Raw genomic sequence first — 15,820 nt, 5'->3', positions numbered from 1 at the left:
ATCTATATCTATATCTATATCTATATCTATATCTATATCTATATATCTATATCTATATCATCTATATCTATATCATCTATATCTATATCATCTATATCTATATCTATATCTATATCTATATCTATATCTATATCTATTATATCTATATCTAATATATATCTATATATATATCTATATCTATCTGTGTCTATATCTATCTGTGTCTATGTCTATCTAATCTATATCTATATACCTATATATATAGATCTATATCTATCTATATCTGTGTCTATATCTCTATATCTGTATCTATATTTAATCTATATCTATATATCATCTATATAATCTCTGTCTATATTCATTCATATCTATATAATCTGTAGCTATCATTTAGCTTTATTGAAAGTCATTTACTGTCCTGGATTTATGACCATCTTTTTAATTTCAGATAAAAGGAAAGGAATCTTTTAAATCCGTTTCTCTGAAATATTCTCAGCTACTTCCTTGTCTTTGCATTGAGGTAATGCGGTCTGGAATTTGGTATATGTTTGTGTTTCTTATTAAAGAAATTTTATCAGGCATTTGTGCTAAGAAAAAACCTGAAGAAAAAGGCTTTAGATCTGAGTTTTTGACTAAGGCTTTTTTAACCTTAGGATTACATGAATGTAAGGAAGAGATTTTTTAGGAAATGCTAATTAAAATATGGCCATCAGAAGAAAATGGGATAAAATTTACAATAATTTATGAAATTTGTTGTGTAATATTATTTTGACTGATCTTTTATAAAAAATGAAAGACAGAAGACTTAATCTGACTGAATTTCAGCAGCATTTGATATAGTATTGCATGAGAAACTAAAACAGGAATTGAGGAAACTGAGAGTGAGAACAAGATTTGAGTGGAAGATAATACCTGGCTACGAGGCTAACTCAGCAACTCCTGTTGGATGGGCCTGTGCTGATAGGGAGGTTATTTAAGGACGACATGTAGAGTGATTCTCATAAAAATGTTTTCATCAAGGACATGGGCAAAAAATGCATTTTCTGGAACACAACTGGGACGTGTAATCAAACATGGAAGGGGGTCAGGGTAATTGGAAGATACTAGAGATCTTCATATGTGACGTAACTGAATGATGATGAAGTGTAAAGTATGATGTGCAAGTTCATGCACTTGCTCTAATAAAAATAATTCTTTGTAAGATGCAAGTCCTCTTTTACAAATAACAGTGGAAGAAAAAGATCTGGGTGAAATAGTTGATCACAGGGTGATTAACTAGCTTGCTTTAATGATGTAAACATGAACAAAAGTTAGATTATTACAAGCTAACAGAAAGGTATGGGCAAGGCCTTTGAAATACTGTAAGGAATTATTGTATGCATATTCCAGAAAGATTAATTCAAAAGGAAGACGTACATAAGAAATCTGTAGTGGTTGGGAAAAGAAGATACTGTTTTACAAAGGAGATTCAAATACCATGTTTCCATTATCCTGGTAAGACACATGCAAAGAGAAAATATGTTTGCTGTGTAAATAGAGACCAGAAGGGTCACTTAGAAGGAAAAAATAAGTTATGTTTTAAACAAAAGCCATTCTTTCAATGAGAATGAAGGGGGATAAACTTCATTCCATGAATATATTCAGGTTAGTTACAGATTTTTCTGATAACCCGAGAAGTGAGACTTTGGAATGTCTTTTATGCAAGGAATAAAAGGTCCCAAACAAATCTAAAATTATTTTGATAACATAGAAAGCTACGATGTGAACCTAGTTTTCTCAGTGAAATTTGGGGTTGGATTTATCTTGCAGATTAAGATATATAAATGTAGGCATCCAAATATAGATATCCACATTTGAATTAGGTGTCCAAATCCTTACAGTCAATGGAGATGTAATTAATGCAGTCAGTTGCTCAACTGACCAAAGGTAGATGGCCCTTTTGGGATGTGCTGGACAGTGCTGTAGATTGCACAATAAGACTACTGTGACAGGAATTTGGGGACTTCAGTCACAATTAGATATGTACATTGTGGGACCTAAAAGCACATCCCTAAATACACAAGCTGAACCACCAAGTCTCTTCCAAGCCTAAGGATTTTTTTCATCCCACTCTGAATATATGAGGCCACTAGAAAAATATTATTCCTCTCAGTGTATACACAGAAAATTCTGCAATAGGATTGCTGAGAGAACAGATGAGAACTCTAAATAACAGAAACATTTGCACATGAATCCACATAAATAGGGTATAGCAGCAGCCATGCACATACACTTGAAGACTGGGTTAAGTGTTAGCCTTCAGATTTCAAGGATGCATCCTTTACCATTGCCCAGGCCAGAAGATCTTATATTATGATTATTGAATGTTTTGATACTCCTAGAAAGTAATGTCACTGTGAGAAACTTAATGAAAATTAATCTGGAAGACTTTCTAAATGAAATCGGACTAAATATATGACTTAAAAATAGTAGGAATACTAATAAAATGAAAATATAGTGCAAAACTTCTTTTAAAAAACAACTTCCAAAGCTTTCTAACAAACATAGCATCCTAATCCTTTGGTGGAAAATTTTTCTGACACATTCTACCTGAAATGTTAAAATTGTCTGACAGCCTCTAATGTCCACTGTTTGTAGGGTTGGCTGGCATTTCCAGATGCAAGGAGGATACAACTTTGCCCCTTTGAAAATGGCAAGTACTTTGTGATTACTCTTTATAGGAGTGACTTTCAGCAGCTCCATTAGTATGTCACAATTTAAATTAATCTACAGTGAAAAAAATGTATTGCAAAACTTCAAGGAAATCATCATATTGGTTTGTTTTACTGTGGGTAGATAAAACAACTTACTTTCAGACCAAATAGTTCACCAAGTTCATGCCAACACAAACACCAAGTAACTTTCTAGTTATTTCCCCCATTTTCTTAAGTGACACGCAAACTGGCCAGAAGGAATAAAAGGTCAGTTTAGAAGTGAGCTGAGTGCTTGAAGAGTGAGTGCTTGAAGGAGACATTTGAAGAAGGTGTCAAATACCCTACTTAAAGGAGGGTGCAGGGAGTATCCTTGTGCCTTCCATGCTTAAGGGGAAATTACCCACAAAAATATTCCAGCAATGTCTGAATTTGTTCTGAGATGACACCTGAGAATGAAATTGTCTTATTAGCACTTATGAAAGTAAATGTTTTACCAGACAAATAGAAATGAGTGGCCTAAAAATTGTTTTATTGTGTTAAGTCCAAGATTTTGGTTTAAAGCACATATACAGTAAGTACCAGACTTGTTAACTGTGTTGATTCCTGTCTGAACATTTTGAATAATGTTTTTCCTCTTTCTTTGTGCACAGATACACAGGTGCTATGGGACAATATTGTTTATAACCCATCGACACAAACCCTTGCTTGGGAGCCAGCCTGTCCTGTCCTTGTCATGGTTAACCTATGCAGGTTCACCAAGTCGAGTGACCATTGTGAAGATATAGAAAACTCTTTCAAAAATTCTCCCGAGAAAGTAAGAGCTGTGTGGATTAATTCAAACTGTGAGATTGAAGGGCATCACCAAAGGCATAATGTGAAGAACTAGACTTTGGATTAACAGCAGTTGCCAAATTCCTCTCTTCTTCTTTGATACTTAAAACTATTCATAATCACAGTCTGTTCTTGCACACTAATCACATGATTTATTCAAAATGGTCACTGACTCATTATAAAGAAATAAAAAGTGGAGATGACTGGGCAGCTAGTAATGTTTGCTAAATTCTTTGGGGTAAATAGAATCTGCTTTTTATTTATAATTCATGTCAGATTTCCTTTAAAGTAAGGGAGACAGACACATTGTGAGGACAGCTCTTATCTGTAGATAGGCATAATAGGTTGGAGGGATTTCTCTGTGATAGTACTGCCTTCTTTCTACTGTCACAAGTGTCTATTGTGATTAGAAAAGATTTAGATATTTAGACACCAAAACTGTAAATAAGATAAAGCTAAATATCTTTAAAGATTTCTGGAGACATAACAGTACTTTGGTAGGGCACAATTGTTTTGTATATAAGATCTTTCTGAAGTGCCTTCCTCAACCTGGTCCAATGTCTTGAAATTATGGATGCTGAAATCTTGTGTCCCTTAGTTTTTCCAGCACTTTTTTTCCCTCAAGCTGAGAAAGGTTTTCAAATGCATGTGTCTTGAATGGCTTAACACTTCAATCTGAAATCTGATGATACTGAATGCTCTGGGGTTTTGAGGTTCATTAGAATTAATTTCATAATGAAAAGTAAGTTTCAGGCTTGCCTGATTGTGGAGAGAAGATAGTAAACTTAAAGAAAGTAACAACTGAAAAAAAGTAAAAACTGAAAAACAAATAAAATCAAATAATTTTGAAACTTTTGGACTAATATTGTTATTCTGATGACATGATGGGGGGGGTGTGGGGCTGACTCAAGACTGTTGAATGCTTTTGTGATTAGGAACTCCTGGCCAAGCCTTTAGTGATTCTTCAGATTTATCATTTGTGAGTTCCAACAAAGCTTTGATCTTGAAAAAACAGATTAATTTAATTTTAGATGTGGGTGATCCCTGTGGGATTATTCATCTGCTGGCAACAATTTATTGCTTGCAGGAGAGAAAAAGAAAAAAAAAAAACAAACTTAAATGAGGTCTGGCTGGTAATGGTTGTATCTGTTACCAGAACAAAATCCAACTTTATTATGGAGTATGAGTGTTTATCTGTATTTACTGATTGCATTAAAAGGCTGAGCATTAATATTAATCATAGAACCATAGAGTATCCTGAGCTGGAAGGGACCCAAAAGGATCATCAACATTTATGGATAGAATTAATTCCCTTTTTTTCCCCTCATTAATTCTGAAAAGTTTGATAATGAATTTGGTCCATTCATTGTACTGTAACCCTGAAAACCATCTCTGCAGTATGCTGGAAACCACTGCAGATTTCTCAGATAGGGCCAGCTGCTCTGTAAATCCACACAAGGCCACCAATACTGTGCACATGTGCTGACTTAGGCACAAAAGCTGCATTACTCTTTACTGAGGCTGGGGCTTTCTCTGTCAATGACAATGCTGTCTCCAGGTCTGACAGTCAGACTATCTCCAGGGACACTGTTATGTTCTCAAAGGAGGTTACAGGAAGGAAGAGTTTGGCTGTATATTGTGCTCAGTCACTTGATTTATTTAAGTAGGATCACTTATATGTGTAGCAATTGTTTATATAAGACAAAGCTTTTTGTGGTGAAGCCCTTGGTGGGTAAAGAGTTGTTAATCAAGTAAACAACATTTTGTGGATTGCTTAAGTGGATTTCTAAAATTCAGCCTATGTTCTGAAATATGGGTATGGAAAATGCAAAGATTTCTCAACTGATGGTGGAATATTTTTGGATGTCTGTTTAATTGTTCTGCTGAGTTATTCATGAGTGGCAAATAATGGGTTGATACAAGACAACTGTGTAATGACAATTTTGCACAAGACACCATGGAATCAATTAATTAAGCTCTAATGGGTCAGGCTGACCATAAAAAATACTACATGTTGCAGATAAAAAGAAGCAAATTATTTAGTAACCCAAAGCAGCAGTTGTTTCTAATCATTTTATGTGATTAACTTCCTGGGGTGTTTATGAAGTAAACAAACCAGTTGCCTTCTCAGTAATCAAAGCATGAACATTTTCAATAGTTGATTTTGTGAAACTAGTTAATAAAACTAGCTAATGCTGAGTGCTCTGTCTTCCAGCAGATTAAATATTCTCGTGTGGACACTCACCCAAGACTTTGCATGAAGGTAAAGGGATTTCTTTACAAAACATATATTAACTCTCCTTCTCCTGTCTCTAAAAAAATTGAGATGCTGATGGTCTTTATGATCAATGTTTTTTTTTTTTTGTTGCTCTGGTGAATGGGTACTGAGAATGAAAGAAAAATGAAAGATTAGATTAGAAGGTGATTGTTTTGAAGTGCAACAGCAATGATGGATAGGACACAGGTCAGATTCTGCCCTTCATTTTTTCTGTTTAAGGAAACCAAGAAAAAAATGCTTTTGGTCAATGCAGACTCTGAACAATGTGCTAAATTTAACATATAAAGTTTTTTGTAGTGAATATTTAAGAATAAAATGATCAATACAGTAAATTTAATGGCGAATCTCTTACTATTCTAGTTGAGAAAAAAATGCCAAGTAAGGCTAATACAGGCATATTATTGTTTTATTTTAGAACACTTTTAAGTCAGTGGAACCAGGTATTTCTGTAAAATATGCACGATTATAAATACCTGAAGAATTAGGGGATCTAATTTATGTCAAAGGTTGGAAGACACCATAAAGCAGGAAAGCTGTAAATTAATCTTCTGCAACTTTCTGGAATGCCCTGATCATCACTAGTTGAATATTTTGCCACAGATTGAAATAGAAAATTCATTTTTCCTAACAAGTTTCTCTGCTTTCAGTTTACAACCAAACGAGGATCTCGGATTAAATGTCCATTTGCTCATGGAGGATTTCCAGGTAAATACATATTTTTAAAATTGCATAACATTATATTGTGTAAAATATTTAAATCACTAGATATAACCTGTCTCTTAAGCGAGAAGTATTCACAATACTCTAAATTGTAAACTAAGTCAAAGAGATTTGACAGCTTGTTACTTCTGTGTATCCTCAGAACATCTAGTGTTCATTGGTATAAAAAGTAAATCGCAGGAAACAAAATAATTACTTGCACATTGTTTGATAGCACTTACAAAAAGCTTTTATTTTAGGCATCAATTTAGGATATAATGTATGGTATTTGTACATCTAAAAGTAAGTCTTTTCCCCTAATATCAGCCTGGAAAATGAGGACTGCTGCAGTTGCAGAACAAATACAAGTTTTCTTCACATCCCAAATCAAGGCACAGTTCTTAGTGCTTGTGTGTAACAAGACGCAGATGGCTTCATGTGAATCTCTTGGGATGCACCATTCAGTCTCTGTGGTTTGTATATATTATTTCTTAAACATTGTAAGACTTTTAAACATACCTAACTTTATTAATTCATGATTTCATTTATTGTTCTGCAGCTTGAATCCATTAATAAACCATGTACATATTGGAACAATTACTGGAACATTTTAAAAGCATGTAGTTCTAAATCTGATCTTTTACTGAAATAAGAAATAGAGATCCTGAAGTGAAATGAGTCACATCAGAGGATGTGACTATTGAGTGGTTAATATTCTTTTAATGTCATTTTTGTAGTGTAGTATTTGTATTATGTATATAGCAAATGTTACTGTTAATATTTCATGCATGGGTCACTGATATAGCTGACCTGGCAAATCACACATCATGAAATGTAAGACTTGAGCCATCAATCCATGATGAACTCTAAATGTCACAGCTGCCAATACAAATTCAGCATGCAAGAAGGGTTAGGTTTCAGCCAAATTATCTTTCTGAGCTGATTGTATGGCTACACAACTGCTTCTTCCAATAAAGTGGGGACAGAGTGGGAAAAGATTATGGGAGGGTGAGACCTCAGTTTCAGGCAGCAGCTAATCATGAGAGCCTCATTCCTCCCTTGCAGCTTAGTCCACACCCCACACATTTTCAGTGCAGCTCTGTGGTTTTCCCTTTAACTCTGCCAAGTTACCTTGTTGGCCCAAACTGTGATCTGCTGAGAGACACATCTGGAAAGTGAGGTCAAAGAGCAAAAGAGTGGCCATAGCATTATTTTTCAAACAAGAATATTAGCAGGATATATCCTAGTAGCTATTTGGACCACCATGCTGAAAGACATCCCTCTGGTCCAGCATCCAGCTCCTCAGTAGTCCCATGTCCACTGCTAAATATGTGCTCCTGCTGTCTGCTTCACTGACCAGGTATATGAGGTGGCATATGATGAATTTTGAGAAATTTGAGAAATCTAGATATTGTGATTTGAGTTGTTACTCCTGTTACTCCTGCTGACTTCACTTCCTTGTGGAGGGATGTGCTTTAGAACACACAAACACAGCTCCTACATCTGTCCTCTCTTTAAGGTATATTCCAGCTGTACTTATTTGCCACTATGCAGAGACACAATGTGCCTTTTTCAGGTACTTGTGATTTTACTGTACTGCTGTAGAAGAGTGCACATACCAGGGCTTAGCTGATGACCAGGTAGTTATGAACAAGGATTTCTTAAACATAATGGGCTGGACACTGAACACTGAATTTGTTTTCTGAATAATGAATCAGTTTAGATCTAGATTTAGATTAGGTGCTGAATGTAACTGTTAAAAACAGAGTTTTCCAACTCAGCTCAATCTGAGGACATGAATAAGCAGAAGATGAAAAATTGCTCCTCTAGGAGATCCCAAAGCTGAATAATCATGGGGAAAGACCTGGGAAAAAACAGCTATCTTAGTTAATGGACCTGTGTAATGGACCACAGAGGGAATTAATGGTAACATCAAGAGTCTGTCCTTATGGGAAAAGCTGTCTGGAAAGTGCTGTATTACTGGCAGAGATGGAGATCTGCATGGCAGAAAAGTTGTCAACACTCAGGGAACATTCAGTAGCACTTCCCTTCAACTGGTCTATTTCACATGAAATCTGTGGAGTTTCTGGTTTAAAAGGTTCCCTGTGTGAATTGCTAAGTGAAAGGGATAATCATGGAGCACATCTAGATATCAAAGTGTGTGTTTCATGAAGGCAATGATGCATTTAAAAATGATGTTTTCTTCCCTGTGGTACAAAGCTGTTATGTCCTCTGCTACTGTGACAGAATGAGACCCCACATAAATTACATACAGTTCCTGTCTCAACACCATGATCAGTATAGACAAAGTTTTCATCAAGACCTAACTGTGTTCCCATAAACCAATGTTGATCCTTTAACTATAAATTCCTCTTCAGTCGTGCTTGAAAAAAGAAAAAATATATTCACTTAATTTCCCCCAAATTACTTTAGGAGTTTACCACGCTGAAGAGAATGGTGTGGGATTCATAGCTGTTGGTGGAGTAACAAACATTATTTTGGGGACAAACCATAATCAATCAAATATTAAATGTCAAGCCAGTCATTTAGGACAATTTTACCCTAAGGCTCAGCTTGTTCTCTGCATACAATGGGATGGGAAGTCCAGAAGAACTGTAAAGACAGGGTCATTCCTTCAGCTCATACACCAGGGAAAAGAAGTGAAGATGATGGGAGGAAGCAAACTGAGGGGGGAGAGTGTCCTCCTTATGATGCTCGATAAAATACAATAACATTAGCCCTCTTCCTGTGCTGCCACACTGTGCTTGGTTAAACTCTGCCATCTGCTTATGGTCATTGAGATCTGGGACTATCTCTGAAAATAACTAATCTCCCATTAATTTTCCATTATTGGAAACCAAAGCAATGAGCTGGAGAGACACAGTATGTTTTCATTGTTCCAGGGTATGGAAAATAGTGATTTTCAAATTTTATTTATTCTTTTTTCATTAGGGAGATTCTGTTTCGATCCCTATGTCACAGGAAATGTGTGGGTCAACAATTTGCATTCAGGTATGTGTCTTACTTTTGCCAGGTACCTTGTACAAAATAAACTAATAAAAAAATAATTAAAAACCCAAGCAAACCAGCAGGTACTCTCATTGCTTTCTCCTCCCAGCTAAATCTGATTGCTGTGCAAATTGAGTTGGCAAAGAGCATTATTTATAGCTTGGTATGCTGCCACCACCTCTCTTTGAGATGACATTAATTAACTGAGAAGTTGCTCTCCATGATCTTGCTCCTTTGTCTGTGGAAGATAAAAGGATATCATCAGGATATTGCTAATTCTGTCTTTATATGTTCCTTCATAAAAAAAAAAAAAGTTCCAAGCTATCAAAAGACCCAAGTAAATAATAGATGAATTTTCAAAAATTGACATTGACTAGAAAAGGTGAGGTATATAGTAAACAGTGCAGCATCTGCATGGTGTCTAGAATTAGCACTCAAGAAAGTAGAACTGAGCAAATTATTTTGATATTTCTACATGCTATTTCCATAGCTGACTTTTATTAAGAAATTTTATTCGTAGAAAATGAGCATGAAGCTGATAGGTTTATGCCTCTCTGGAGTTAATGTTCTCAGCAGACACTGAGAGAAATGAAAGAGTGGAGCTCTGAGGCTCCAGTAGCTGCCCTTCTCAGCTTCACTTTCTGCTGCTGGGAAGAAAGAAGTAAGATGAAAATAAGATTGGCAAGTTCCTTCTGAGTAATGAAAGTAGTAGTTTCCCTAGTGAAAAATGAAATTTGGTGGGGAGACTCCTGCATAAATTATTTATTTTGTAAATAAGACATTTTCTGTCAGACAACAATAACAACAAAAATTATGATTAGCTCTATCAGAGACCTAAAAGTGATTACACTAGACCAGTAATCTCCATATGTTTATGTTTAAAAACATTTAAAATGCAGTCACTTGAGTAAACTAATAAAGCAATCTCATTTGTTAACAGAAGTGATTAGCAGCAGTTCTACTGAAAGGGGAATAAGCCTCAATTCTTTCTTTTAAAAGGGCTGGAGAACAGATGTAGATTATTCAGTTCCAGTGCAGATCTGTGATACCTACTGTGGTAAGTATGCATGCTAAGAAAAGGAGCATTGTGTCCTGGTTCTGTAGAAGGGAGCATTTTATGTGAAGTGTTTTTTCACTGGGAAACTGAGGGATTAACCTGACTGAATGTGGATGTGTGCGTGAGAGCTAGATGTGCTCAGATTCCTTTATAGACAATGGACAGTACCTCATCAGCTACTTTAATAAGCTGTGCAAGGGCAACTTGTGCGGCTGGCTTCTGCCTCTGCTTTTCCTGGGTGAATTTTCCACCCTGTGCCAGGTTCTGTGTGTCACACCTATATTTGTCTTGCTGTCAGTACATGAGGTAAATAGTTAAAAACTCACCTTGGCAAAGAGGCACACGCTACTGCCATTGCAGTGACTGCAGCACAGCCCTGCTGTCAGTTCTCCACCTCTGCAAATGGGAGATCAGCATTTCCCTCCACTTCCCAGCAAGCAGAAGTTTGCTTCTGGATATAACAACAACAAAAACAATAATAATAATTGTTATAATTATTTTTATTATTATTATTTGATACACTACTCAGATACACTTTGGAACCAAAATATTTTAAAATCTCCAAGCCCTGAAACTAAGGCATTATAGAAGTTAGTGAGTTCAGAGCAAACTAAGGGGCTTTATGGTGAGCAGTACAGCAGTGGATTGACTAATTTAGAACGAAAAAATCTTAAAGGAATCAAGCTGAGAGAAGCCTCAATCTCAGCATTGCCAAAAACACTTCCCCAAACTCACAACCAATCAACCAATCAACATCCTCTTCTAGCTCACTGCAAATATACTGAGTCCTGTGACAGATTTTCCCTATTGTCTAAAACCACCTGTCAGTTAGCTACAGCTTTAGATTTGGAATCCTGATAATAGAAAGAAGGGAGCTTGAAACTGTAGTCTGAATGTAGTTCCCTGTGTAATCATTCTTTTTACCAGTTCAGGTTTCTTCTCCACTGAAAAAATTGTAACAAGCCCACTCAAGATGAAAAAATTAAATAATCAGAGTATTGTGGTTCATACAGTGTGGATGCATTTTCATTTTTCATATTTTCCAATTAACAAATGAAGAGTATGATGAAAGCATGTAAAATAATTAAAAGTTCTAGAGATGTCAGTCTTGGAATTTGCCTGCACCTCATAGTGGAGAGAATATGTCTGTGTATTAAATGAAAATAACATAACTTTAAAAGCTGACTAAAGAACTTTTTGGGCACAATATTTGATTTAAATATTGAAATTTTTGTCACAAGTTTGTTTGTTTGTTTTGTGTGTATATGTGTGGGTTTTTTGTTTGTTGTTGTTGTTGTTGTTTTGGTTTTTTTTTCTTCTGATTAGGAATTTGTGAAGATTAAGAAAAAAAAGGAGAAAATGTGCACTTATCAAGAATATCAGAAGTTTAATATGTGGTCACTGTATTTGTTGCACATTAACCTTATGCTTCATGGATTCTGACATAGGTTTCAGGATAATGTGATTTACATTAGTTTGTAGATAAATCCATCTCTATCTGTGGACCAGTGTTCCCAAAACCTCCCTGTAATCAAGACTGTACAAGTCAGTGTCAAAAGTGGGATACTGAACTGGGTTGGTCTGTCTCATTGCAATAATTCCAATGTTCTTAATGACTAATTGGAAGTCACCAGCTACTTTTTTAATGTATCAGTAACAGCAAAACTCGTAAGGACTTTTGTATACTTAAATGCATATTTTCTATTACAAAGGTAATAAAGCACTTAAACACTAGCTTTTTAAAATCAGAACATGATGAAAGTTTTTTGAAAGAGTCACCGAGGGTGATAACTGTTGCACTGGGATGCTGTAACATTGTGTTTGGGCATAAGATGTTAAGAAAACCCATCCACATAAAGGTGAAGGCAATATTAACCTTGAGATTTGTCCGTAATTTGTGACAATATGATTTATACAAATGTCAAAGCAAATGACAAATAATCTTGTAATGGCATAGTGAAACAGTGAAAATATATACTGTGTACATCTTTGTAAAATAGAAATGTGCATGTTAAGTGTTACTGTTAAAAATACCAAGCACTGTCAGTGTGCACAGAAGACTCACGATGTTATTAAAAAACAAGATTCCAGTCATAACAACATCTATTATAAAAAAGTCAGTGTGTCTAACCATCAGGAAGGCTGCTCTTTCCCAGGCTTCAAGAAGAGCTTTCTGGCATGTAGAATTTATTATTCTACAATGGATTGCATTTTTCTATTAGTATTTATGCTTTGGGAATTACAGTGGCTTGCTCTTGTTTACTCTACAAAGGATGGATATGGGAAAATAATGTGGTGGTTTTTTTTAAAATTTGCATTTAATATCATTGACCTGGAGGCAAAACTTTGTGTTCCTTTTAAATTTTCTATTTTCTTTGACCACTTTTCTGGATTCTATTTAATAAACCCAAACATTTTGAAACATTATTTCACCTATAAAATAAGAAATTTATGTATTTTGTTTGAAACAATAATCCATATCAGTTACTCTGGGAATAAATATGTGAATTATAATGAAAACGAAATGGCAAACTAAATTTGAACTTGTTCCCTCAGGTTTTCATGGTCAGTCACACAGTGATGGAAAACCAGCAAAGGCCATGGCACACAGGTATCCACGTAATGTACAGTTTAAAACATCTGTGGGAATGGACTGAGTTTTTAATCTTAAAACCATACCACTGGCCTTGCTACAGGCACAGAAGGAATAGCTGAATAAATTTTGAATATAGTTAGAAGGAATATCAGGTTCTTAACTCTCCCTTTCCCACTGAAGACATTCCTTGCTTCTGTGTTCTCTCTTCTCTTGCTTTCTCTCTTTGCAGTACAGTCTGGAATCAGAGGTAGCTGCCTTGCTACCAATGTGAGGAGAAAGGGAGACAAATAACCAGTGGAAGTGGGAAGTGTAAAGTAACAACACAACCTTCAAGAGCCCTGAAACAAGCTCAGATGTGCTGTGCATGATTTTCACATTATTAGAACCTGTCCCCTGCTTTCTCACTGATGTTTGCATGCAGATCAGATCCCTCTGTGCTCTCACTGATTAGACAAGTCTGCTCAGCTGTTTCAGTACTGCTTCTTATTGCCACAGTCCTTTACGAAACACCTGTCCTAGCCTATAGAGAAATCAGTAAATAACACAGCCCATGGAGGTATGACTTGGTAGACCCTGAGCCCTTAAAAATTCTCTTCCTTTAAGGATACCTTTCAGAGCCAAACTAGAAGAGTGGGAGCTACCTAGAACTCCAGAGAAAATAGAGATGGTCTGAAAAAGCCTTGTTCAAAAATGGGGAAAAGATGCAGCCTTGCAAAAGCTGTGCAAATCATAGGGTTGAGAAGGGGCTACCATCCTTGCTTTGAGACAGTCTTTGGCTTTTCCCTTGTCAGAAGATACCATTCAGAATAAAGTATCCTGGTTTTATTTGTTCATATAAGCACTGTTTGAACTGTGACAGTCAAATACACAAGCTGTAGACAAATGGTGAGATTTATTACTTTACACCAACTATATATGAATGCAATGAATTTTTTCACACTTTGGAGAAAATAACCTCACAACAATCTTCTTTCCTCTTCTGTTTTTCTCCTAGGATGAAGAGTGTGCAGTCCTTGCATTGAATTCAACATGTTTCCAAGGTCCTCAGTATCTTCTCAACATTGTATTTTGGTGCAACTTGCAAATCTTGTCTAACTGGTCCTCTCTCATGATAGTAGTTTCTAATGACTATTAGATTATACTCATGAGTGAAGAATTTAGCAAGCTGAGCCTACTCTAGTATGACAAATTCAGATTATGATTCCTTATTTCCCAGTATTTAAAAAAAAAGTCTTAGATCACTTAGAAAATCAGGTCCATATTTCCCATTTATTCAAAACATGCTCTGAGTACTTTCATAGTACTTTGTGTACCTATAGAATAAGGATTTCAGATTTTCTTGTTTATAACCTTCATTTTTAAACCATAAGCAATAGTTTTTGAGAAATGAAGAACGGAGGAAGTTTTCTCAGCTTTGATATGTTATTTTTCTTTGCAATTTCCTGTTTCGATTTTGTCATGCCATTCTGATAATCTCACCATAACAGACCATGTTCTTTAAGGATATCTAACAACTGCTTTCTGTGTTTGCATTTGTGTTTGCCTTGGAGATAATTTTCCTGTTTGTCTGAGGTGGTACATGTCTTTGGTTTGATTGCTATTTAAAACTGTCTTGTGGAAATCTGGTCTAGAAGGAAACAGTTTAATGGAAATAATGGAAATATTTTTCCCCATTATATCAGTATTTATACTCAATTGTTCAGGATAATATTACACACTGTACTGATTATTAAACATTTGGCCTTTATTTCACTGAATAGTCCTGTCAAACATCCTTCCTGTTGTGTAACATTGGAATAAAATCAACTAAAAAATGATTAATAGCATATCCTGAAACCATGTGGAATTGATCATGTGAGATCAGGAATATGGGTGAGGTGTGAGGGTCTGGAAAAAGAAGTTGATCAATAAAAAATATTTTCCATCTGAATGTGTGGGGTTTTAAAATTGTTTTGTTTTGTTTCAAGTCATTCATTGACACATTTACAGAGTACAGTATTAGAGACATATCCACTGCATTGAAAGACAAGAATTTTTGGTGTGCCCTGGAGAGGTCAAGTTCTGCTCGACTCCTTTTATATAAAAGCTTTATTGTTTAGACTGCACATCTATTAGCTCTAGTCTTATTCCTTGCAGTGCTGCAGCTCCAAAAGCAGAGGTGGCAGGGCAGCATTCCTAAAGCACTTAATTACTCTGTCCGTGAAGTTGAAGCTCTGAGCTATCCTGACACACCTGAATTTCCTCTAATGCCTCTCAGGCTGCAGTCAGGAGCAAGGCACTCGACCATCCAGTTGAGAGAGCATGACAACGCTACTCTCTTCACTTTCTTCCAGTGGAGAAGTCTTTTCTATAGGAAAAGCTGATTTGTACAGAGTGATTTTTGTTGTCATGATATCTTAAGATCACCTTTATGAATATGTCCTCAGACTGAAAATGAATTAAAATGATACAGTTATATCTAAGACTAAGGCAAAATACCACCTCCAATGACAAGCTCATCTGAGATCCTGAAGCAACAACAGCTGTACTAAGCTGTATGCTTTCAATGAGAAAGTTCTGTTTCAGCTGCATAGATGCTGACCCTTGCAGTATATCATCTCTTGTTGACTGCAGTGCTGACAATACCAAAGAAAATATGACCAAGCACGGTCCTGTTTTGTCGTTCTGATTGGGAACGG

The 15,820-nt window shown here is 35.8% G+C and overlaps 1 protein-coding gene across 2 annotated transcripts in view; it reads left to right on the top strand.

The window, feature by feature from the left end:
* Positions 1–15,072, top strand: part of IL17REL (interleukin 17 receptor E like) — a 42,936-nt gene extending 27,864 nt beyond the window's left edge. The window contains exons 8-17 of one of the 2 annotated variants that reach the window (XM_023918599.2): positions 428–499; positions 2,617–2,671; positions 3,323–3,486; positions 5,719–5,766; positions 6,429–6,486; positions 6,808–6,953; positions 9,433–9,492; positions 10,489–10,546; positions 13,103–13,157; positions 14,137–15,072. In XM_023918599.2, the coding sequence (XP_023774367.2) occupies positions 428–499; positions 2,617–2,671; positions 3,323–3,486; positions 5,719–5,766; positions 6,429–6,486; positions 6,808–6,953; positions 9,433–9,492; positions 10,489–10,546; positions 13,103–13,157; positions 14,137–14,164 (744 nt within the window). In that variant the 3' untranslated portion in view covers positions 14,165–15,072. The remainder of the gene's footprint in view (positions 1–427; positions 500–2,616; positions 2,672–3,322; positions 3,487–5,718; positions 5,767–6,428; positions 6,487–6,807; positions 6,954–9,432; positions 9,493–10,488; positions 10,547–13,102; positions 13,158–14,136) is intronic. The other variant, XM_023918600.2, reaches the window with a different exon arrangement.
* Positions 15,073–15,820: the final 748 nt, after the last annotated feature.

This window comes from Cyanistes caeruleus, chromosome 4 (genome assembly GCF_971803275.1).
Source record: "Cyanistes caeruleus chromosome 4, bCyaCae1.hap1.1, whole genome shotgun sequence".
Taxonomy (NCBI): domain Eukaryota; kingdom Metazoa; phylum Chordata; class Aves; order Passeriformes; family Paridae; genus Cyanistes; species Cyanistes caeruleus.
This window is presented reverse-complemented; position numbering and strand designations above follow the sequence as displayed.